At 44.7% G+C, this 18,861-nt stretch overlaps 1 protein-coding gene across 12 annotated transcripts in view; it reads right to left on the bottom strand.

The window, feature by feature from the left end:
- GALNT18 (polypeptide N-acetylgalactosaminyltransferase 18) overlaps window positions 1–18,861 on the bottom strand; it is a 468,216-nt gene that overhangs the window by 44,336 nt on the left and 405,019 nt on the right. For all 12 annotated transcript variants that reach the window (XM_081545252.1, XM_081545250.1, XM_081545251.1 and 9 more), the window contains 2 exons: window positions 12,389–12,526; window positions 6,904–6,999 (listed from right to left, as the gene is read on the bottom strand). In XM_081545252.1, the coding sequence (XP_081401378.1) occupies window positions 6,904–6,999; window positions 12,389–12,526 (234 nt within the window). The remainder of the gene's footprint in view (window positions 1–6,903; window positions 7,000–12,388; window positions 12,527–18,861) is intronic.

Raw genomic sequence — 18,861 nt, 5'->3', positions numbered from 1 at the left:
GGGACCAGATGCCATGATCTTAGTTTTTTGAATGTTGAGTTTTAAGCCAACTTTTTCACTCATATCTTTCACTTTCATCAAGAGGCTCTTCAGTTCTTCTTTGCTTTCTGCCATAAGTGTGGTGTCATCTGCATATCTGAGGTTATTGACATTTCTTCTGGCAATTTTGATTCCAGCTTGTGCTTCATCCAACCCAGCGTTTCTCATGATGTACTCTGCATATAAGTTAAATAAGCAGGGTGACAATATACAGCCTTGACGTACTCCTTTTCCAATCCGGAACCAGTCTGTTGTTCCATGTCCAGTTCTAACTGTTGCTTCTTGACCTGCATACAGGTTTCTCCGGAGGTAGGTAAGGTGGCATGGTATTCCCATCTCTTGAAGAATTTTCCATAGTTTATTGTGATCCACACAGTCAAAGGCTTTGGCATAGTCAATAAAGCAGAAGTAGATGTTTTTCTGGAACTATCTTGCTTTTTCAATGATCCAATGGATGTTGGCAATTTGATCTCTGGTTGGGCTTCCTTGGTGGCTCAGAGGGTAAAGCATCTTCCTGCAATGTGGGAGACCCAGGTTCAATTCCTGGGTTAGGAAGATCCCCTGGAGAAGGAAATGGCAACCCACTCCAGTATTCTTTCCTGGAGAATCCCATGGATGGAGGAGCCTGGTAGGCTACAGTCCACGGGGTCACAAAGAGTCGGACACGACTGAGTGACTTCACTTTCTTTCCTCTGCCTTTTCTAAATCCAGCTTGAACATCTGGAAGTTCACAGTTCATGTACTGTTGAAGCTTGGCTTGAAGAATTTTGAGCATTATTTTGCTAGCGTGTGAGATGAGTGCAATTGTGCAGTAGTTTGAGCATTCTTTGGCTTTGCTTTCTTTGGGATTGGAATGAAAACTGACCTTTTCCAGTTCTGTGGCCACTGCTGAGTTTTCCAAATTTGCTGGCATATTGAGTGCAGCACTTTCACAGCATCATCTTTCAGGATTTGAAAGAGCTCAACTGGAATTTCATCACCTCCACTAGCTTTGTTTGTAGTGATGCTTCCTAAGGCCGCCTTGACTTCACATTCAAGAATGTCTGGCTCTAGGTGAGTGATCACACCATTGTGGTTATTTGGGTCATGAAGATCTTTTTTGTATAGTTCTTCTGTGTATTCTTGCCACTTATTCTTAATATCTTCTGCTTCTGTTATTTCCATACAAGTTTCTGTCCTTTATTGTGCCCATCTTTGCATGAAATGTTCCCTTGGTATCTCTAATTTTCTTGAGGAGATCTCTAGTCTTTCCCATTCTATTGTTTTCCTCTATTTCTTTGCATTGATCACTGAGAAAGGCTTTCTTATCTCTCCTTGCTATTCTTTGGAACTCTGCATTCAGATGGGTATATCTTTCCTTTTATCCTTTGCCTTTTGCTTCTCTCCTTTTCTCAGCTATTTGTAAGGCCTCCTCAGACAAACATTTTGTCATTTTGCATTTCTTTTTCTTGGGGATGGTCTTGATCACTGCCTCCCATACAATGTCACGAACCTCCATCCATAGTTCTTTGGGCACTCTGTCTATCAGATCTAATCCCTTGAATCTATTTGTCATTTCCACTGTATAATGGTAAGGGATTTGATTTAGGTCATACCTGAATGGTCTAGTAGTTTTCCCTACTTTCTTCAATTTAAATCTGAATTTGGCAATAAGGAGTTTATGTTCTGAGCCACAGTGATCTTCTGATCTTGTTTTTGCTGACTGTATAGAAATTCTCCATCTTTGGCTGCAAAGAATATAATCAATATGATTTCAGTATTGACCATCTGGTGATGTCCATGTGTAGAGTCTTCTCTTGTGTTGTTGGAAGAGGGTGTTTGCTATGACCAGTGCCTGCACCTAATGGATGCAGTCCACCCTAATGGATGGATGAACTCTTACCAAGGATACACAGTCCATCTCCAGGATGACCCTGTTCTCCCCCGCTCTCCCAACTCATTGGAAAGGCCAAACTCAACAAATTCCTGCCACAGCAGAGTCCCCATACCTCTCTGTTCTTGGAAATGTATGTGATTTGAGGCTAATCTCAAGCCTCCTTATCTCTGGGTATTGACAGCTGTGTACCTCAAGCCTTGTAGGAGAGGGCAGCTGGGCCCCAGTGTTCATGTACAGACCAGTTATAGGAAGGTTCTGTGGGGGATGCGGAGGGGAACCCAAGTCTTTAAGGCCTGCTGCAGCTCCACAACAAAAAGCTGATTTACAAAGCATCAAGGCAAGGCAGCTCCAAGTATTCCTGGCAAGCATAGCACAAACTCACAGCTTCCCAGGCAACTGGATTTCAGAACAAAAGAATTCAAGGTGAGCAGATTGGCAGAACTGGCAGAGCTGGGCCTGGAGATGGCCAGTCCAACATCCTCACTGGCAGATAAGAATACAGACCCAGACAAAACTAATCAATGGTGCTAGAGATGAAAATTGTCATTACCTGGTGGTTCAGATGATAGAGAATCTGCCCACAATGTGGGAGACCTGTGTTCAATCCCTGGGTCGGGAAGATCCCCTGGAGAAGGAAATAGCAGCCCACTCCAGTACTCTTGCCTGGAGAATTCCATGGACAGAGATGTCTTGAGGGGTACAGTCCATGGGGTCACAAAGAGTTGGACATGACTAAGCGACTAACACATAGCATTGGATGGAAGTATTGACCAAGAGGCAGAATGAGGAAGCCCACTGGGATGATGGGTTTGATCTAAGTGATGCCTGTACAGTGTCTACGCATGTGGAAACTCACTGAACTGTATACCTAAGATGTGTATACTTTAGCATAAAAGCATATCTCAGTAAAAGAATAAAACAAAATAAGGCCCAGAGAGGGTTAAGGTGATTGCAAATGAGTGCCAAGACCAAGCCTCAGGCTTCCTGATGCCCCATTCACTGTCCTCACTCCTAACCCACTGCATTTTTGCTACTATAGCAAAATGCTCTCATAGCCTATGGGTCAGCTTTGACCAAGGTTGGAATCCACAGCACATGACACCTGAGGTCAAGGAAAGTCAGTCCAGTGTGAGCTGGAGTTAGAAATTGGAGGGTATTTATACTGAGCAAGCCTCAATGATCAGTAATAATAATTAATAATAATATCATCATAGCAATAGTAATAGCTAAACATTTATTGAGCCCTTACTATATGCTAGGCATTATTTTAAATGTATTAAATCCTTACAACACTGTTCTTTATGGTATACACCATTATTAATCCATATTTTACAGGTGAAAGAAATAGGCCCACATTTAAAAATCTGTCCAAAGGTTCACAGCTGGAAAGTTTCAGAGCTGCCATTTGGACTCAGGCAATCTGGCTCCAGAATCCATGCTCCTTACATCATAGACTGCCCCATACTGAATCACCTGCAGCTGGCAGACTTGGCTTGAACAGGCACCCACTATCCCACAGAGTAAACATCTGACATGTGGCCAGAGATGTAGATGAGCATTGACACCGCATGTTTCCACGTAGATTTGTTAAAAGCCAGTTCACCTACTGTGTCTTGGATCATACATATGACAACACAGAGAGGGAATTTACACAAAAATGGAACTACTATGACCTTGGCCATCTTGGCCCACACTCAGGAACAACTAAAACTCAGGTGCCTGACTGCATTAGCAATCAGAGAAATGCAAATTAAAACTACAACGTGATAGCACTATACAACCACCACAATATCTAGAAGTTTAGAAAGACAGGTAATACTGAATACTGTCAAGGATGGGGAAGAACTACAACTCTCATATATGGCTTATGGGGTAAAAACTAATACAACTACTTAGGAAAACTGTGTGACAGTGTATTAGATGGCTCTGGCTGCCATAACAAAACGCCACAGACAGGGGGGTTTAAAGGAAGATGGAACTACCCATGACCTTGTTTATTTTTTCGCACAGTTTTGGAGTTGGGAAGTCTAAGATCAGGGTGTTGGCCTGTTCAGCTTCTGGTGAGAGTTTATGATGCAAATGGCCACCTTCTTGCTGTGTCCTCAGGTGGCAGAGAGAATGAAGGAGAGCTCTGGTGGCTCTTCTTAGAAGGACACCATCCCCATAAAATCAGTGTTCCACTTTATGACCTTATTTAATCTGATTACTTCCTACTCCACATATCGAGAGGCTTAGCACTTCAACATGTGAATTTTGGGATGACACAGTTTCAGTCTATAGCATTCTGTTCTTGGCCCCCAAATTCATTTCCTTCTTTCATGCAATGAACATTCACTTCATCCCAACAGCCTTGAAAGTCTTAACTCATTCCAGCATCAACTCTAAAGTCTGAAGTCCAGATATCATCTAAATCAGACATGTGTGAGACTCAAGGTATGATTCATTCTGAGGCAGAATTTCTCCCCAGCTAAGAACCTGTGAAATCAGACAAGTTACGCACTTTCAAAATATGATGGTGGGATAGGCATAGGATAGGTGATCACATTCCAAAAGGGAGAAACTGGAAGGAAGAAAGGGTGGTGGGTCACAAGCAAGCCCCAAACCCAGAAAGGCGAAATTCCACTGGATCTTAAAAAAGCTCAAGAATAATCACCTTTGTCTGGATCTTCTGCCCTCCAGGCCCACTGGGGTGGCAGCATCACCCCTCACTGCTCTGTGGGGCAGCCTGCTCCTTTGGCTTTCTGGAGTGGCCCTTCCTAAGCTGCTCACTGCTTTGGTCCCACCCCACTGGCTTGGGGCAGAATCATCCTGGCCCACTGAAACCAGAGTGGCGGGCCCATCCTTTGAGTGAACAGCCTTACCCTGGGGCCAGTGGTAGGAATAAGGACTTGTGCCCTGATGATCTCTAAATCACCTTCAGTATCCTTTGTCCCTTTTCTTGTGGAATAGTACATGTTAACAATTGAATAGCTTTATGGTCCCATCTTATAGAATACAACCAGTCCAATAGCGTTCCTTTTTCTTTCCTTGATTTATCTTTACTTCAAACTGGCAGTGTCCCTGCTAGTATAAGCCCCTCTCTATTGATGCCTTCTGCTGTGAGATGGTTGATAAGTCCAAGAACCCCATCCTTTATCTCTTAATCAAATGATTGTTCAGTAGCAATTTTGGTATTCTCTCCAAATCAACCTTTCTCATTTTTTGTAATGTGGATAGGCTGAGAATTTCCCAGGCCTTCACATTACGGTTAAACGAAGTCATAAGGGCAGAGCTCTGATGCAATAGGATTAGTGTCCTTTTAAGAAGAGACACCAGACAGCTTGCTCATTCTTTCCCCCTTGCCACACAAGGACACTGTGAGAAGGTGACTATCTGCAAGCTAGAAAAAGAGAGACCAACTCAGCTGGCACTTTGATCTTGGACTTTCAGCCTCAGAACTGTGAGCAAATACATTTCTACTGTTTAAGCTATCCAGTTTCTGGCATTTTGTTACGACAGCTCTAGCAGACTAATATAGGTAGTGTCTACTAAAAGTGAACATACGTCAACCCTATGACTCAATGATTCGACTTCTAGGTTTAAATCCAGAAGAAATGAGTACATATTCACACCAAAAGACATGGACAAGAATGTCCATAGCAGTAGTATTTGCAATATTCCCAACCTGGCAGTAGCCCAACTGTCTATCAACAGTAGAATATATGGTAAATACAGCATGTTCATAAAATGGACTATGACATGGTAGAAAAAAATAAACAAATTACAACTATGTATAACTGCATGGACACACTTTACAGAAATAATGATGAAGGAAAGATTCCAAAATGAGAAAGCATATACCCTATGATACTATTTACATAAGGCTCAAAGCAATACTGTTTTTTTTTTTTGACCTAGGTCCTGTTCCACAGATGTGTTTGCCCTCAAAGTTCATCCCTCTATACACTTATAATTTGTCTGTTTTCTGCATATATATTATATGCCAACAAAATATTTGCATAAAAATAGTCTCTCATTAAAAATGTTATACCATTTTAATAATGGAGGATGAGTTGATATACTGTGTGGTATGAGGATAATGTGGTCTGTTGACTGTGACTGACCAATCAGTGACGTCACAGCAGCTTGGCCCACAAAAAGGACAAGGTGGTAGAGATCACAGTGGGCGATTTTGGGGGAGTCTTGGGATAGTACATTAGTATCCTTCAGTTGTATAACCTTCAGTTTAGGCAGGTAACAGCTCTTTAAAACACTTAACTTCAACTGCACAAACACATGTATCTTCCATACTAAAGTATCTTTTAAAAATCATTTTATACTTCTGGAGGTAATATAAGTAAACTCTGAAAATGCCAAGTCATAATGGGTCAGTCTATGATGTTATTGGTCATTGATTGTCCATTGTACTTTGTTGAATAAACCATTTTTCTTGCCAGTGTCTCAATGTCCTCTTTGGATATCTGAAGCCTAGGCTATGAATGGAGAATTTTAGGGGGATAACTTACTTTTCTGATAGCTTCCCTTCATTCTCTGCTAGAAGGTCAGAAGATCTAGAAAGGATCTCACGGCTATAAATTTTGGTCCCAGCTGTGATGGACCAAAGGGCAGAACCCGAGGCACTCTGAAGAGATTCTGAGATGTCAGGGAGTCTAGGGGAAACTTAGGGCTCCCTCCAGCCGGGGAAAGTCATGGCTGCCAGAGCCAGACTGTAATCTATGACAGTCTCCCCAGTGGAGGTAGGTGTCTCTCTTTAGAGATGTATCACCTTCCTTGTGCCCACCCCAGGGGATCCCGGCATCCCAGTATTTGCTCCTTTAGACTCCTTCCAGGCATGTAAGTATGGCTCTCTTTTTCCTTCATGAGAATACTTTCTAATGAAAAGCCCCCAAGGTCCATGGGCCCAGAGTAGCCATGACAGAGTTTAGCTTCTCTTTTCCCACCAGACACACACATGCACACACCCAGCACGGGGATCTCAGAACACTCACCTGGGGCGTCATCCCGTGGCAGATGTACACAATAGGAACGTTCTCTGTCTCTGGACCCTGATCAAGACACAAATCGGTCTTCAGGGAGTTCTGCAACTGAACACCAGAGAAGAGGCAGTCACACAAAAGAAACAGAGAAATAAAAGCATTAAATCAGGAGAAACAAGCATTCCACCGAGACAGGCTCTGCTTCCATAGTCAACTCTGCTTTCAGTCAACCCTGAATACTACAGAAATCAACAAGTACCAACAAATACCAAGAAACCAACAGTGTTGGCCTTACATAAAGGTGCTGAAGGCAGAGCAGCCTCCTCTGAAGGAGGTTGAAGAACTTGGATGCTGTTAAACAGCAAGATGGATTTCCTAGACCCATGAGAGGTTCTAGGAAAAAATATGACAAGCACACACACAAGATGGTACAGATGGTACTACATTTCTCATCCTCTCCTTTTGCACAAGGGTGGCATAATGGCCAACAAAAGTCCCTGGATAGAAGAATTCGTTCTTGAGGGTTGGGGAAGGTGAGGAACATGTTAGCTGTTTGGGAGCCTGGGATGGCCCCTGGGATCAGGCCCTCTCTGTCTCCTTCAGATCCAACAGTGGTTGGCCAGACTCCAGTGGGGACCCAGTTGATAAAGTTTCCCTAGAGTGAAAGGTCTGGTGGGTGAATAAAGAGAAAGGGGACCAGAGAGGAAACAGGAGAGGGGAGAGGTGTCTCTTATCCTCACCTACAAACACATGCCAATCAACAGTACAAAAGTATTATGAACCAATATCTTAGCACATCTAGGTGGGAAAGCTGATATTCAATGTCCCCTTCTGGCTTAAGCCCACTCTCAGCCCTTGGAAAGGGCAGCTTGTGGTTCACGTGGCCCTGCTTACATGCCACAGCTGAGGAGACCAGGGCGGGCACCAACTCATAGCTTAGAATGAATTAACAATTCTCTTTCTTTCCTTCTCTCTCCCTATCCTTCTTTTTCTGCAATGTGACTATCTCATTATCCTCTTATTCTGCCCTAGGAATCCTGATGAGAGACCAGACACTGTGCTCAGTGGGTGCTGGCCACTCAGATTGTGGGGTGATTTAGATCGGGTATGGGGATCTGTTGGGCTTATGCAAGCAGAGAAATCCAGCTGTGATGAAGGGGGGAGATGAAGCAGGAGGCAGACGGATTTAGAGACAAGAGAGATGATCCTGCCCCCGCTGTGGTTTTCGTGGCTTCCCAGCATGAGTGCCTGGGTCCAGCTGTACTTCAGTTCCTGGGCCTGTAAGAGAGCTTATGGTATCTTTACCCACCTAAACTGAAGCTAGCTTACATAGCTCTTCTTAGTGATCAAAGCACTATATTTACAACTGGAGGCTGGAGATTGGGGTCCAGGGGAGACCAGGGCAATTGGCCACAGGTGGGTCATCTATCTGGGGAGGGCCAGAGGCAGACAGCAGCTAAGTTTTTGTAGTTTTCATGGATGTGGTAGGAGTGCAATGAACCCAATTAAGGAGTGTGAAGCGCAGCAGATAACTGGAGGACCACACTTGATCTATGAACATCCTGTTCTTGACAGGGGACAAAGAACAGAGTCAAATTCTTTTCTTTTGAGCTCCCTTTCCCTTACTGGGTGATAGCAGCTCAATCTCAAACTTGGAGTTTAGAGGTTCTGAAGAAATATGAACACATGTCAGCTCCCTAGGCAGGGTCCCAGAAGCATCCATGCAGCATAAAATCCTCTATGGTAAACCAACTACCGGACCGACCCGTGTGGGAGGAGCATATGCAAATACACCCTGGACTCCTCCCACGGCCCACAGAGGGTTGTCTGTCACATCTGAAGGTGCGATCCATTAGTGAGACCTGCATAAAGTTCCAGAAAGCCCTGGTGTCAGACGTGACTCTCCTGTGGGCCCCCAAAGCTGGCCTCTGAATGAGGGTGGGTGGTGGCTTTTGATAAAGTCCTCTTTGACTCTGTGTCATCCATCCCCCATTAAGCAGGTTGTCTGTTGAGGAAGTTGGGAGAGACAGGCTGAGATGAAATCCCGGCTCCAGCTGTTTGGTCTTGGGCAAAGCAACATAACTCCTTGTCTGTTTCCTTCTCTCTCTCAAATACGGATAATTATAGTGCCAACCTCATACGTTTGTGGATTAACTGAAATAATCTCTGCAAGTCCTTAGCACAGGACCTGACAAATAGCAAAAGTGCGATAACTGTTAGGTGCTATTATTACTGCTATAACTATCCTGAAAGCCATTCAGGGAAGTTAGCTTTTATGACTGCATCTATGTGCCAGGTACCAGGTGAAGGGCTTTCCATGCGTTATCCCACCTAATCTTCAAAATTACTCAGCCAGATTGGTAATATTAACTCTCTTAAGGGTGCAGGAAGTGTGTTGTAGCAAGAAGCTCTGCCTCACCTCTCGGTCTGTAATGCTGTTCCCACTGCATCGACCTTCTGCTTTGGGCTTCTCTTTTCCCTGACTAAACCCTCCTCCTCCTGTGGTTCTCAGCCTCTCTGTCACTCTGGAAGCCTTTCCTGACCTGCATCTGGGTGTGAGGCCACCATACCTCCATTTCTCTGAGTGCAGCACTTACACTCTGTATTCTTGTCACTTCTCTACTTGCCTGGCTCCTCTATCAGTCACCAGACTAGGTCTCAGGCTTTCTCACTGCCTGTAACACAGGACAGCCCTGGCACATATTAGACAGTAAGTACATATGAGATGAATGAACGAAGAAAATGAGTAATGAATGAATGGCCTCATAGTTGAAAAAATGGCAGAGCTAGAGTCTGTCTCCAAAGTCCAAGCTCTTTCCATCATCAAATGGTGACAATCCTGAGACTGTGAAAGATGTCCCATGAAGTGATATGACTCTAACCTTTAAGGTTTTACACAGTGATTTAGTAGCAAAGCTATCTTTCAGAAGCAGGCATGTCTGTTTCTGGATGCTACTCCATCTCTCCTGTCAGCACCAGAGCTGGGATTATTCAAAGTCATGCTGTCTCCCAGGTCTGGAGCTCAGTAATCCTGGAGGAGGCCTATGCCCACACTGCAAGGCCCATGATCCTTCTGCCTGCCAGAGGCATTAATGAAACATTTACTAGATTGATGGTATGGGTTATACAGACTTGACAGTGGCTTGAGAGTTCCGGGGGGTTATTTGACCTGAGCAATGAAGTTTAGGCATGAGTTGGAAGGGAAAAAGAAAAAAAGCCTTCACCAAGAAGACATCTGGTCTCTCCACTTCGGAATAAAAGTAATCACCAGGAAGAAAGATTCAGCTCCACAAATCCTCTTGCTCTTGCACTGCATCCTGCCTCAACCATCGTCACCTTACTGCCCTCATTGAGTTCACTATGCTCCTGGACAAGCAAGTGTCTCTGCTCATGTAAGAGCCCAGCCCATGGCGGAGGCAGGAGAGAGGGGGTCCAGCTGATCCCTGAACAGTAGCCGGCAAATGAACATGCACAGGGTCACAGATGTCCACCAGTCCCAGGAATGGCTGACATAGCTTAGCCCTCTGTAGTGGCAGGAGGATGGGTTTTCAGCACGACAGAGTGAAGGCAGCCCCCACTGTGGACTCAGCCAGATCTAGATCACAACATGGATATGCCACTTACTATTTGACAAACCACAGGTTTCTGGGTGTGATCTGGGTGAGGGGTCTACCTGGTAAACGTGCTATATGTGCTCCTAAGATGCGACTCTTTCACTTAGATGACCAGAACTCCTTGGGCCCAGACCCAGGATTGCAATGGCTGCATGCAAACACCTCTACTGTTATGCCTCTCTGGCTGAATTTGGTGAATACTTTTAGCTACAGCTGATAGTTTGGTGAGACCATGAATCCAGAAGCTTGCCTTGGCTCTCGGAGGCCTGGACCAACAGCTTCTCCGGAACCATGGTAGCACATCTGTCCTATTTTGGTCCAAGAGTGACCAAGCAGCACACATGACATGCTGTGGACAGTGTATCAGCTGTGTCCTCAGGAGGGTTCTGGGGAGGTGGGAGGGGCAGTGGGCACCTCACAGTCCAGTGTGCTTCCATGGCAGAGACAGGGCCTGGGGCCTCAGGTAACAGCTGAGCAGCACCAGCTGAGGGGTTTCCTGACACCTGAAGTATACCAGCCTGAGAAGGGGAGAGGCAAGAGGCTACTGGGCGGTTCTCTCAGGACATGTCAGTCACAACACGGAGATTCTCGTGGGAAGACACTACCCCTCCAATAGTCAGGCCTCCGGGGACAGCAGAGGCCCTGCAGGGGGGTAGAAAGGGGCAGTTCCTGGGAGCCTGGCTCTGTCTCCTTTAGAATCCTAGGATGTGAGCATTGGCAGGCCCATGGGAACACTGAGGCTGGCCCTTCAGCAGAATTCTTCCTCTCCAGGCTGAGGTTGTGCCCATTAAGTTCCTCCTGAGGCAGGCCTTGAACTCAGTTCTGGCCACAGGCCATCAGAGGAAGAATTCTTCCTTCAAGTTTTCATCCTGGACTATCTAAAAGGTCTGAGGGGACACTTCAAAGGGAGGAATGGGAGTGACATCAGAAGCTGGTGTTCTAGACTCAGTCTCACTCAGGTTGACAACCTGTGTGAACATGGGCAGGTCACTGTGCTTTGTCTCCCCATCTGTAACACACCAGGGGCAGGGAGTGGGCCTAGTAACCCCAGGGGATAGTTATGAGGGTAATTTTGAGGGCTTAACTGTCATAGAGAATCCTCATGTGTTTGCTCAGCAAAAACCAGGAAAGACATCCAAAAATCAACCAGGTATTTAAAATACCTTAAGAGTTGTAATGTCCTGGGGATATTGGAAGCATGAGGAGAGTTTATCATCTTCAAAATATTTTAACCTCAGACACAAAATACATTTCTATATTGGAGACTTTCTTCTACCCATGAGGACAGCATTATTTTACCCCACTTAACATATGAAGAAACTAAGACCCATAGACATTAAGACACTTGCCCAGGAAGTGGCTGGGTCAAGATTGGAACCAGGTCCCTGTGGATCCAAATCCTCTGCTCTGCCTCTCTGTCTTGCTGCCTCTGCTGGGGGAACTGCCAATCAATAAGTGGTACTACAACATTGCTCAAAATCCAATGAACTCTGGAAGGATGTATTTCCCAAATCTGCTTTCTAGGAGGCTCTGTGTGAGTGGAAGACATAGCACCTCGGGTAAGGGAGGCATGCAGGCTGGTCGATAGTCAAGCACCCATGCTTGGGAAGCAGCTGGGGTTTGTCATGTTGTCTTGCAATCTTAACCTAACTACATGTTTTTGCTTTATTAAGTGGCATATTCATGTTTGGAGCCAGAGCTGAATTGCTTAGGATTGTAAGGAGAGACTAAACACCTCTCTGAAGAGAATGGAGAGGTCTGGGCTATGAACATATAGGCTGCTTCATATGCAGCTCCAGAAACCAACTTCTTGTCCACAGGTCTACCACAGGTCCCACTCAGGTGGATGTGTCTGGATGAGACCCCAAGGGTGGGCTCCTTACCACCCCGTAGGCAATGATGTCCGAGTACATCCTCATTTCCGGGTACACGCTGACCAGGTACCACCGGAAGGTCTTGCACTGCAGCTGCTTTCTCAGAGCCTTCCTTGCAGTGATGTCGCCGATGTCAATTCCTGAGTCCTGTGTGAGATGCAAACACAGAGATGCAGCCACCACCATGGTACAGCTTTTCCCTGAACCTCCCTAATCACAGTTCTGGAGACTGCCTGGTGAGGGCATTACCTGGGAACTTAACTCAGGCATTTCCCCATGTGTGCCTTGGCCCCATAACCATCCCTGTTTGGTCTGCAAAACATGAGATCAGCACTGATGGGGACTGTTATCAAAGGCCATTGAAAAATAAAGGGACTAAATCCTTAAAAATTACTAAAGAAAAAAAAGCTGTAGTCTTTGTGTAAGTAAAAGAAATGGAAGAATATAGTCTGAGTAAGGTTATCACTTTGCTGACAAATGTCTATATAGTCAAAGCTGTGGTTTTTCCAGTAGTCATGTACGGATGTGAGAGCTGGACCATAAAGAAGGCTGAGCATCAAAGAATTGATGCTTTCAAATTGTGATGTTGGAGGAGACTCTTGAGAGTCCCTTGGACAGCAAGGAGATCAAGCCAGTCAATCCTAAAGGAAATAAGTCCTGAATATTCAGTGGAAGGACTGATGCTGAAGCTCAATACTTTGGCCACCTTATGTGAAGAGCTGACTCATTGGAAAAGATCCTGATGCTGGGGAAGATTGAGGGCAGGAGAGAAGGGGGCGATAGATGAAAAGACAGTTGGATAGCATCACTGACTCAATGGACATGAGTTTGAGCAAACTCTGGGAGATAGTGAAGGACAGAGAAGCCTGGTGTGCTGCAGTCCATGGGGTTGCAAAGAGTTGGGTATTACTGAGCGACTGAATCAATGACACGGTTACCTCTATCTCAAGAGATAAGATGAGAGATTCTGAACTGTGTGGGGAGAGGGAGAGGAAAGGAAAAGAGTTGAAGATGGAATACTGCTAATTCTAAAACTATTCCTAGTGATCAGGGCAGCTAAGGCTTATATAACACAATGTGCCAGGCTCTGCTCCATATGAGACAGACACATATATTTTTATATTTTACTTATATTAAATTTTTAGGATTCCATGGCAGCTCAGCTGGTAAAGAATCCACCTGCAATGCAGGAGACCTCAGTTTGATCCCTGGGTTGGGAAGATCCCCTGGAGAAGGGAATGGCTACCCATTCCAGTATTCTGGTCAGGAGAATTGCATGGACTATATAGTTCACGGGGTCACGAAGAGTCAGACATGACTGATCGACTTTCATTTTCACTTTATATTAAATTTACATATATGGTCCTATTTAAACTCATGAGGGAGCACAATATAACCCTCATTTTACAGATGCAGGAGGTTCAGTGACCTCCTGGGTGACTTGCCTAAATCCCACAGCTAGTAAGGGATGGAGTTGAAAGTTGAACCCAATCAGCCTGGGTCTGGAGTTTGTGCTTTAAAATTTGCAAGGCATTTGCAGGAGCCTGCCCTTCTGCCTGGTTATACCAAGTCCTTGTGAAAGAAGCAGATCCCCTATCTCTAAGCCTGGGGGTGGGGGTGCTTAGCATAGGCAGTACTGTGTCTCTCATTTCCCAAGTGTACCAAAGACATGGCCCTGAGCCACTGAGGTGCAGCAGGCAAGGAGCAGTCACAGAGACAAGGGCGTGTCCTTGAGTACGAGCGAGAGAGAAGCCCCCACATTTCTTGTGGTCCCAGGAAGCCCTGGGACCTGCACTGCAGCTGTTGAACAGGGCACAGAATCAACTGAGAAAGAGCTGATGCCACAGCAGAAGATAGAGAGGGGTCCCTCCATCTGGGGATCAGATGGAGACAGGTGACATCTCAGAGGATGACACCATGGAGCCAGGGACCAGACGGGGAAAGTGTCCTCTCATGAGATACCAGCCCAGAGTGCAGACAGGAGGACGGGGAAGCACAGGTCTCTCCCTGTGACACTGCGGTCCGTGGGCTGCCAGTGTGACCCTATCTGGTTCTACCACAATTCTGGGATCAAGTTAGTGGGGTTGGGAAAATAATGAAATTGACAGTTTAATTCTGAAATGTCTGGGAAAAACCACAAAGATAGTTGCTGCATGTATCTGGACATGATCAGAACACATTTTTGATATCAGACAATGGGGGCTTGAGTCAAAACAAAAATAGATAAAGAAGAAATACATTTATTTTTGTCTACCGGGGTTCAGGTCATGTAAAAATTTGAACTTGCTACAGCCTGAAGGTTTAAGTTCTGGAATCCTGGGTGCAATTTCAGTGAGGTTATGCCCTTTGAGTATTTCTTGATAACCTCTTCTATAATTGGTTCTGCTCCCCAGCTCCCGCCCAGAGCCTTCCCAGCAACTTCTGTTTGGCCTTTCTCTGCTGGTCCCCGCTCCCTGATGATCAGGAAATGTGTCCTGCTGATCTCTGTGCCCCTAGTCCAGCACTGCACCTGAACTCTACTGATGAGGCCGAGTTGAAAAAATATGTATGAAACAGTGAACATAGCAACTGACGATAAATATATCCTGCTTAATCCTCTGTTAAGTATTAACTTAAAGACATCTGTTAAGTACTAACTCTTTAAATTTCTCTGTACTTTACCCTTACATCACAAAGCTATTCGCCTGGACCCAGGCCATCCCACTTTATGCTATAATGCCTTCATGTGATGACAAACGAACACTGTCTCAGCGTTTACAGAAATCCACTAGAAGAATCTGTCTCAGGAAGACCTCTGTGTTTTTCTAAAAAAATCTAGGTTACCACGGGAAAACTTCCTTTCTACATTCAGGATCAAGGGAGACTTTGTCTCTTTACTTATAACCTAATCAAAAGTGGGAGAGAGACAATACATCAGGAGTACACTCTACTTTAACTTCTAGGAGACTCAAGAAACAGAGTTTTGCTCAGCTTCTAGGTCTGGATATCACGTCCCTTTCCCCTTCCTATTTATTAATCAACTTTTGCCTTCCCATTTTAATGGTTCAGCACATCATCTGTACTGTGTTGTTAGCTCTAAATTGCATCAAACTCTATTTCGGAGCAGGAGGCAGAATTGGGAAATGAGCAAACTTCCTCAGAGAAGGTCACCTTGACCCTTATTATTAGAAAACAATACATGTATTTTCCCTTTTTGCCAAATAGTTAGTGTAGAGGGTTGAACAGTGTCCACCCAGAACCTCTGAATGTGACCTTATTTGGGAAAAGGGTCTTTGTGGATATAATTAATTAGAGATGTTGAGATGATTCTGGATTTAGGATGATCCTAAATCTTTATGAGAGAAAGGAGAGGAAACACAGAGACAGAAGCAGAGAATGAAAAGACACATCTACAAGCCAAGGAACCCCGAGAGCCCCCCACAAGCTGGAAAAGGCCAGGAAGGATCCTCCCCCTGGGCCTTTGGAGGGAGCATGGCCCTGGCAGTCTCTTGACTGTGGGCTTCTGACCTCCAAAACTACCAGAGAACACATTTCTGTTGTTTTAAGCCACCCAGTTTGTGGTAATTTGTTTTGGCAGTCCTGGGACATTAATATACTTAGCCACAAAAAAAAGCTGTCCAGTATTCCTGCCTGTGTGTGCAGCCACACACAAAATTCCTTGTAGCCAAACCTCAAGAATGGTTGTCGCCTAAGAACCATGGTGAGTCATCCTTGGCACTCAGCCTGTCTTCAGGTAAGAGGAAGCAGAATTTCCGAATCCTGCATAAGGAAATATTGATGTTTTGCTGCAGACTGACTTTCTGTTTGCTGATAAGCAAACTGACTTTCTTTCTTTCTTTTTTTTAAAATAAATTTATTTATTTTAGTTGGGGGCTAATTACTTTACAGTATTGTAGTGGTTTTTGCCATATATTGACATGAATCAGCCATGGGTTTACATGTGTTCCCCATCCTGAACCCCTCTCCCACCTCCCTCCCCATCCCATCCCTCTGGGTCATCCCATTGCCCCAGCCCTGAGCATTTGTCTCATGCATTGAACCTGGAATGGTGTTCTGTTTCACATATGATAATATACACGTTTCAATGCTGTTCTTCTAGAACGTCCAACCCTCACCTTCTCCCTCAGAGTCCATAAGACTGTTCTATGCATCTGTGTCTCTTATTCTGTCTCGCATATAGGGTTATCGTTACCATCTTTCAAATTCCATATATATGCATTAGTATACTGTATTGGTGTTTTTCTTTCTGGCTTACTTCACTCTGTATAATGGGCTCCAGTTTCATCCATCTCAATAGAACTGATTCAAATGTATTCTTTTTAATGGCTGAGTAATATTCCATTGTGTATATGTACCACAGCTTCCTTATCCATTCGTCTGCTGATGGACATCTAGGTTGCTTCCATAAATCACAGCAGGATCCTCCATGACCCACCTCCCAGAATATTGGAAATAAAAGCAAAAACAAACAAATGGGACCTAATTAAAATTAAAAGCTTTTGCACAACAAAGGAAACTATAAGCAAGGTGAAAAGACAACCTTCAGAATTGGAAAAAATAATAGCAAACAAAGCAATAGAAAAACAATTAATCTCAAAAATATACAAGCAACTCCTGCAGCTGAATTCCAGAAAAATAAACGACCCAATCAAAAAATGGGCCAAAGAACTAAACAGATATTTCTCCAAAGAAGACATACAGATGGCTAACAAACACATGAAAAGATGCTCAACATCACTCATTATTAGAAAAATGAAAATCAAAACCACAATGAGGTACCATTTCACACCAGTCAGAATGGCTGCTATCCAAAAGTCTACAAGCAACAAATGCTGGAGAGGGTGTGGAGAAAAGGGAACCCTCTTACACTGTTGGTGGGAATGCAAACTAGTACAGCCACTATGGAGAACAGTGTGGAGATTCCTTAAAAAACTGGGAATAGAACTGCCATATGACCCAGCAATCCCTCTGCTGGGCATACACACTGAGGAAACCAGAATTGAAAGAGACGCGTATACCCCAATGTTCATCGCAGCACTGTTTACAATAGCCAGGACATGGAAGCAAACTGACTTTCAATTAAAGTAGAGGAAGCATAAGTGGAAGGCTCCTCTGATCTTCTGAAAGCTTGGAACTGTACGTGGTAAGGGAGTGGGTGAGAGAGCTGGTTTTCTTCAGGGCACGGCCAGGGAAGAACTCCACATAGAGGGCAGTAAGGGAGGATGACTGCTCAAGGGCATTCTGAAGCTTGGGTGAGAATGCAGAAGGTGCAGGTGATGACATCCACAACAAGAATTTGCACTTCTCTAATGCTTTCTATTGGCCAAGCACTGATCAAAGTCTTTCCACATATTAACTTATTTAATTCTCCAAGCAGCCAACTAGGCAAGGGTGAAGGGTTCCAGCTCTGCATTTGTAGACAGAAGCTTAAGTAAATGGGGAGCAGATGTGCCTGGGACTGAGCAGAAGATATTGCGATGCTGCCACATCAAGGACAGTTGGGGAAAGTCCTGGGGAAAATACAGAGGGATGCAGAACCCACATTTCCTTCCTTTTGTTTCTTTCTCAACTCATCTCTACTGAGTGCCTAGACTGTGTCAAGCACTGTCCTAAGCATCATAAACATAAACAGGAAGAAGTCACATTCTGTCTGAAAGGAGAGTTTGAAAGATCCAAACAAGTAAACAGACTCTGCACAGATTGTGAAGCATGGAGGGAAGCAGAGAGTGTTGAGGGGCAACAGAAAAGGGGCCCTTAGTCCATTCCATGGTGTGGGGCAGCTGGGATGATGGGGAAGGGGAAGATAGCAGTCAAAGAAGGCTTCCTGGAGTAGGTGATGCTATTGGTGAGCTGGGAAAGATGAGCAGGTAAACGAGTGTTACCCAAATCTGGCTTCCCCAAACCAGCACCTAGAGAGCTTTTCATAGATTCTGGCACCACTACACACCTCCTCATCAAAATCTCTGAGGATGAGACCCAGAATCAATATTTTTAAAAGGTTTCCAAGTGATTCTGATGCAATTGGTCAGGAGATCTGTTTTTGGAAGTCATTGATCAAAGGAGAATGGGATCACACACATGGCCAGCAGATTCATTTGTTAATAAATGTTAGTGAGATTTTACTGAGCCCTGACCATGCACCTCACCTTGGGCTAGACCCGGTGACACAAATAGGAATAACACAATCTGTCCTCAGGGAGCCCATGGTCTAGAGCAGTGATTCTCAGCCCTGGATGAACATTAAAATCCCCAAAGAGCTTTCAAAACAAAAAAAAAATCCCTAGTTCCCTTCCAAACCAATTAAATCATAATCTCTGGGGTGGAGCCCAAATGATTTTAAAGTTCAGCCAGATTTAAGAGCCACTGATCTAACGAGAGAGAGATTTTTCAGACAATGGAACATTCTCTTGCAGGGTAATGATGCAATAACAGAGACACGCAGGGGAAAGGGGGCATTCTTCCCAGATGGGACTGGCTTCTAG

Source organism: Giraffa tippelskirchi, chromosome 11 (assembly GCF_054371585.1).
Source record: "Giraffa tippelskirchi isolate mGirTip1 chromosome 11, T2T-mGirTip1v1.2.pri, whole genome shotgun sequence".
Lineage (NCBI taxonomy): Eukaryota > Metazoa > Chordata > Mammalia > Artiodactyla > Giraffidae > Giraffa > Giraffa tippelskirchi.
This window is presented reverse-complemented; position numbering and strand designations above follow the sequence as displayed.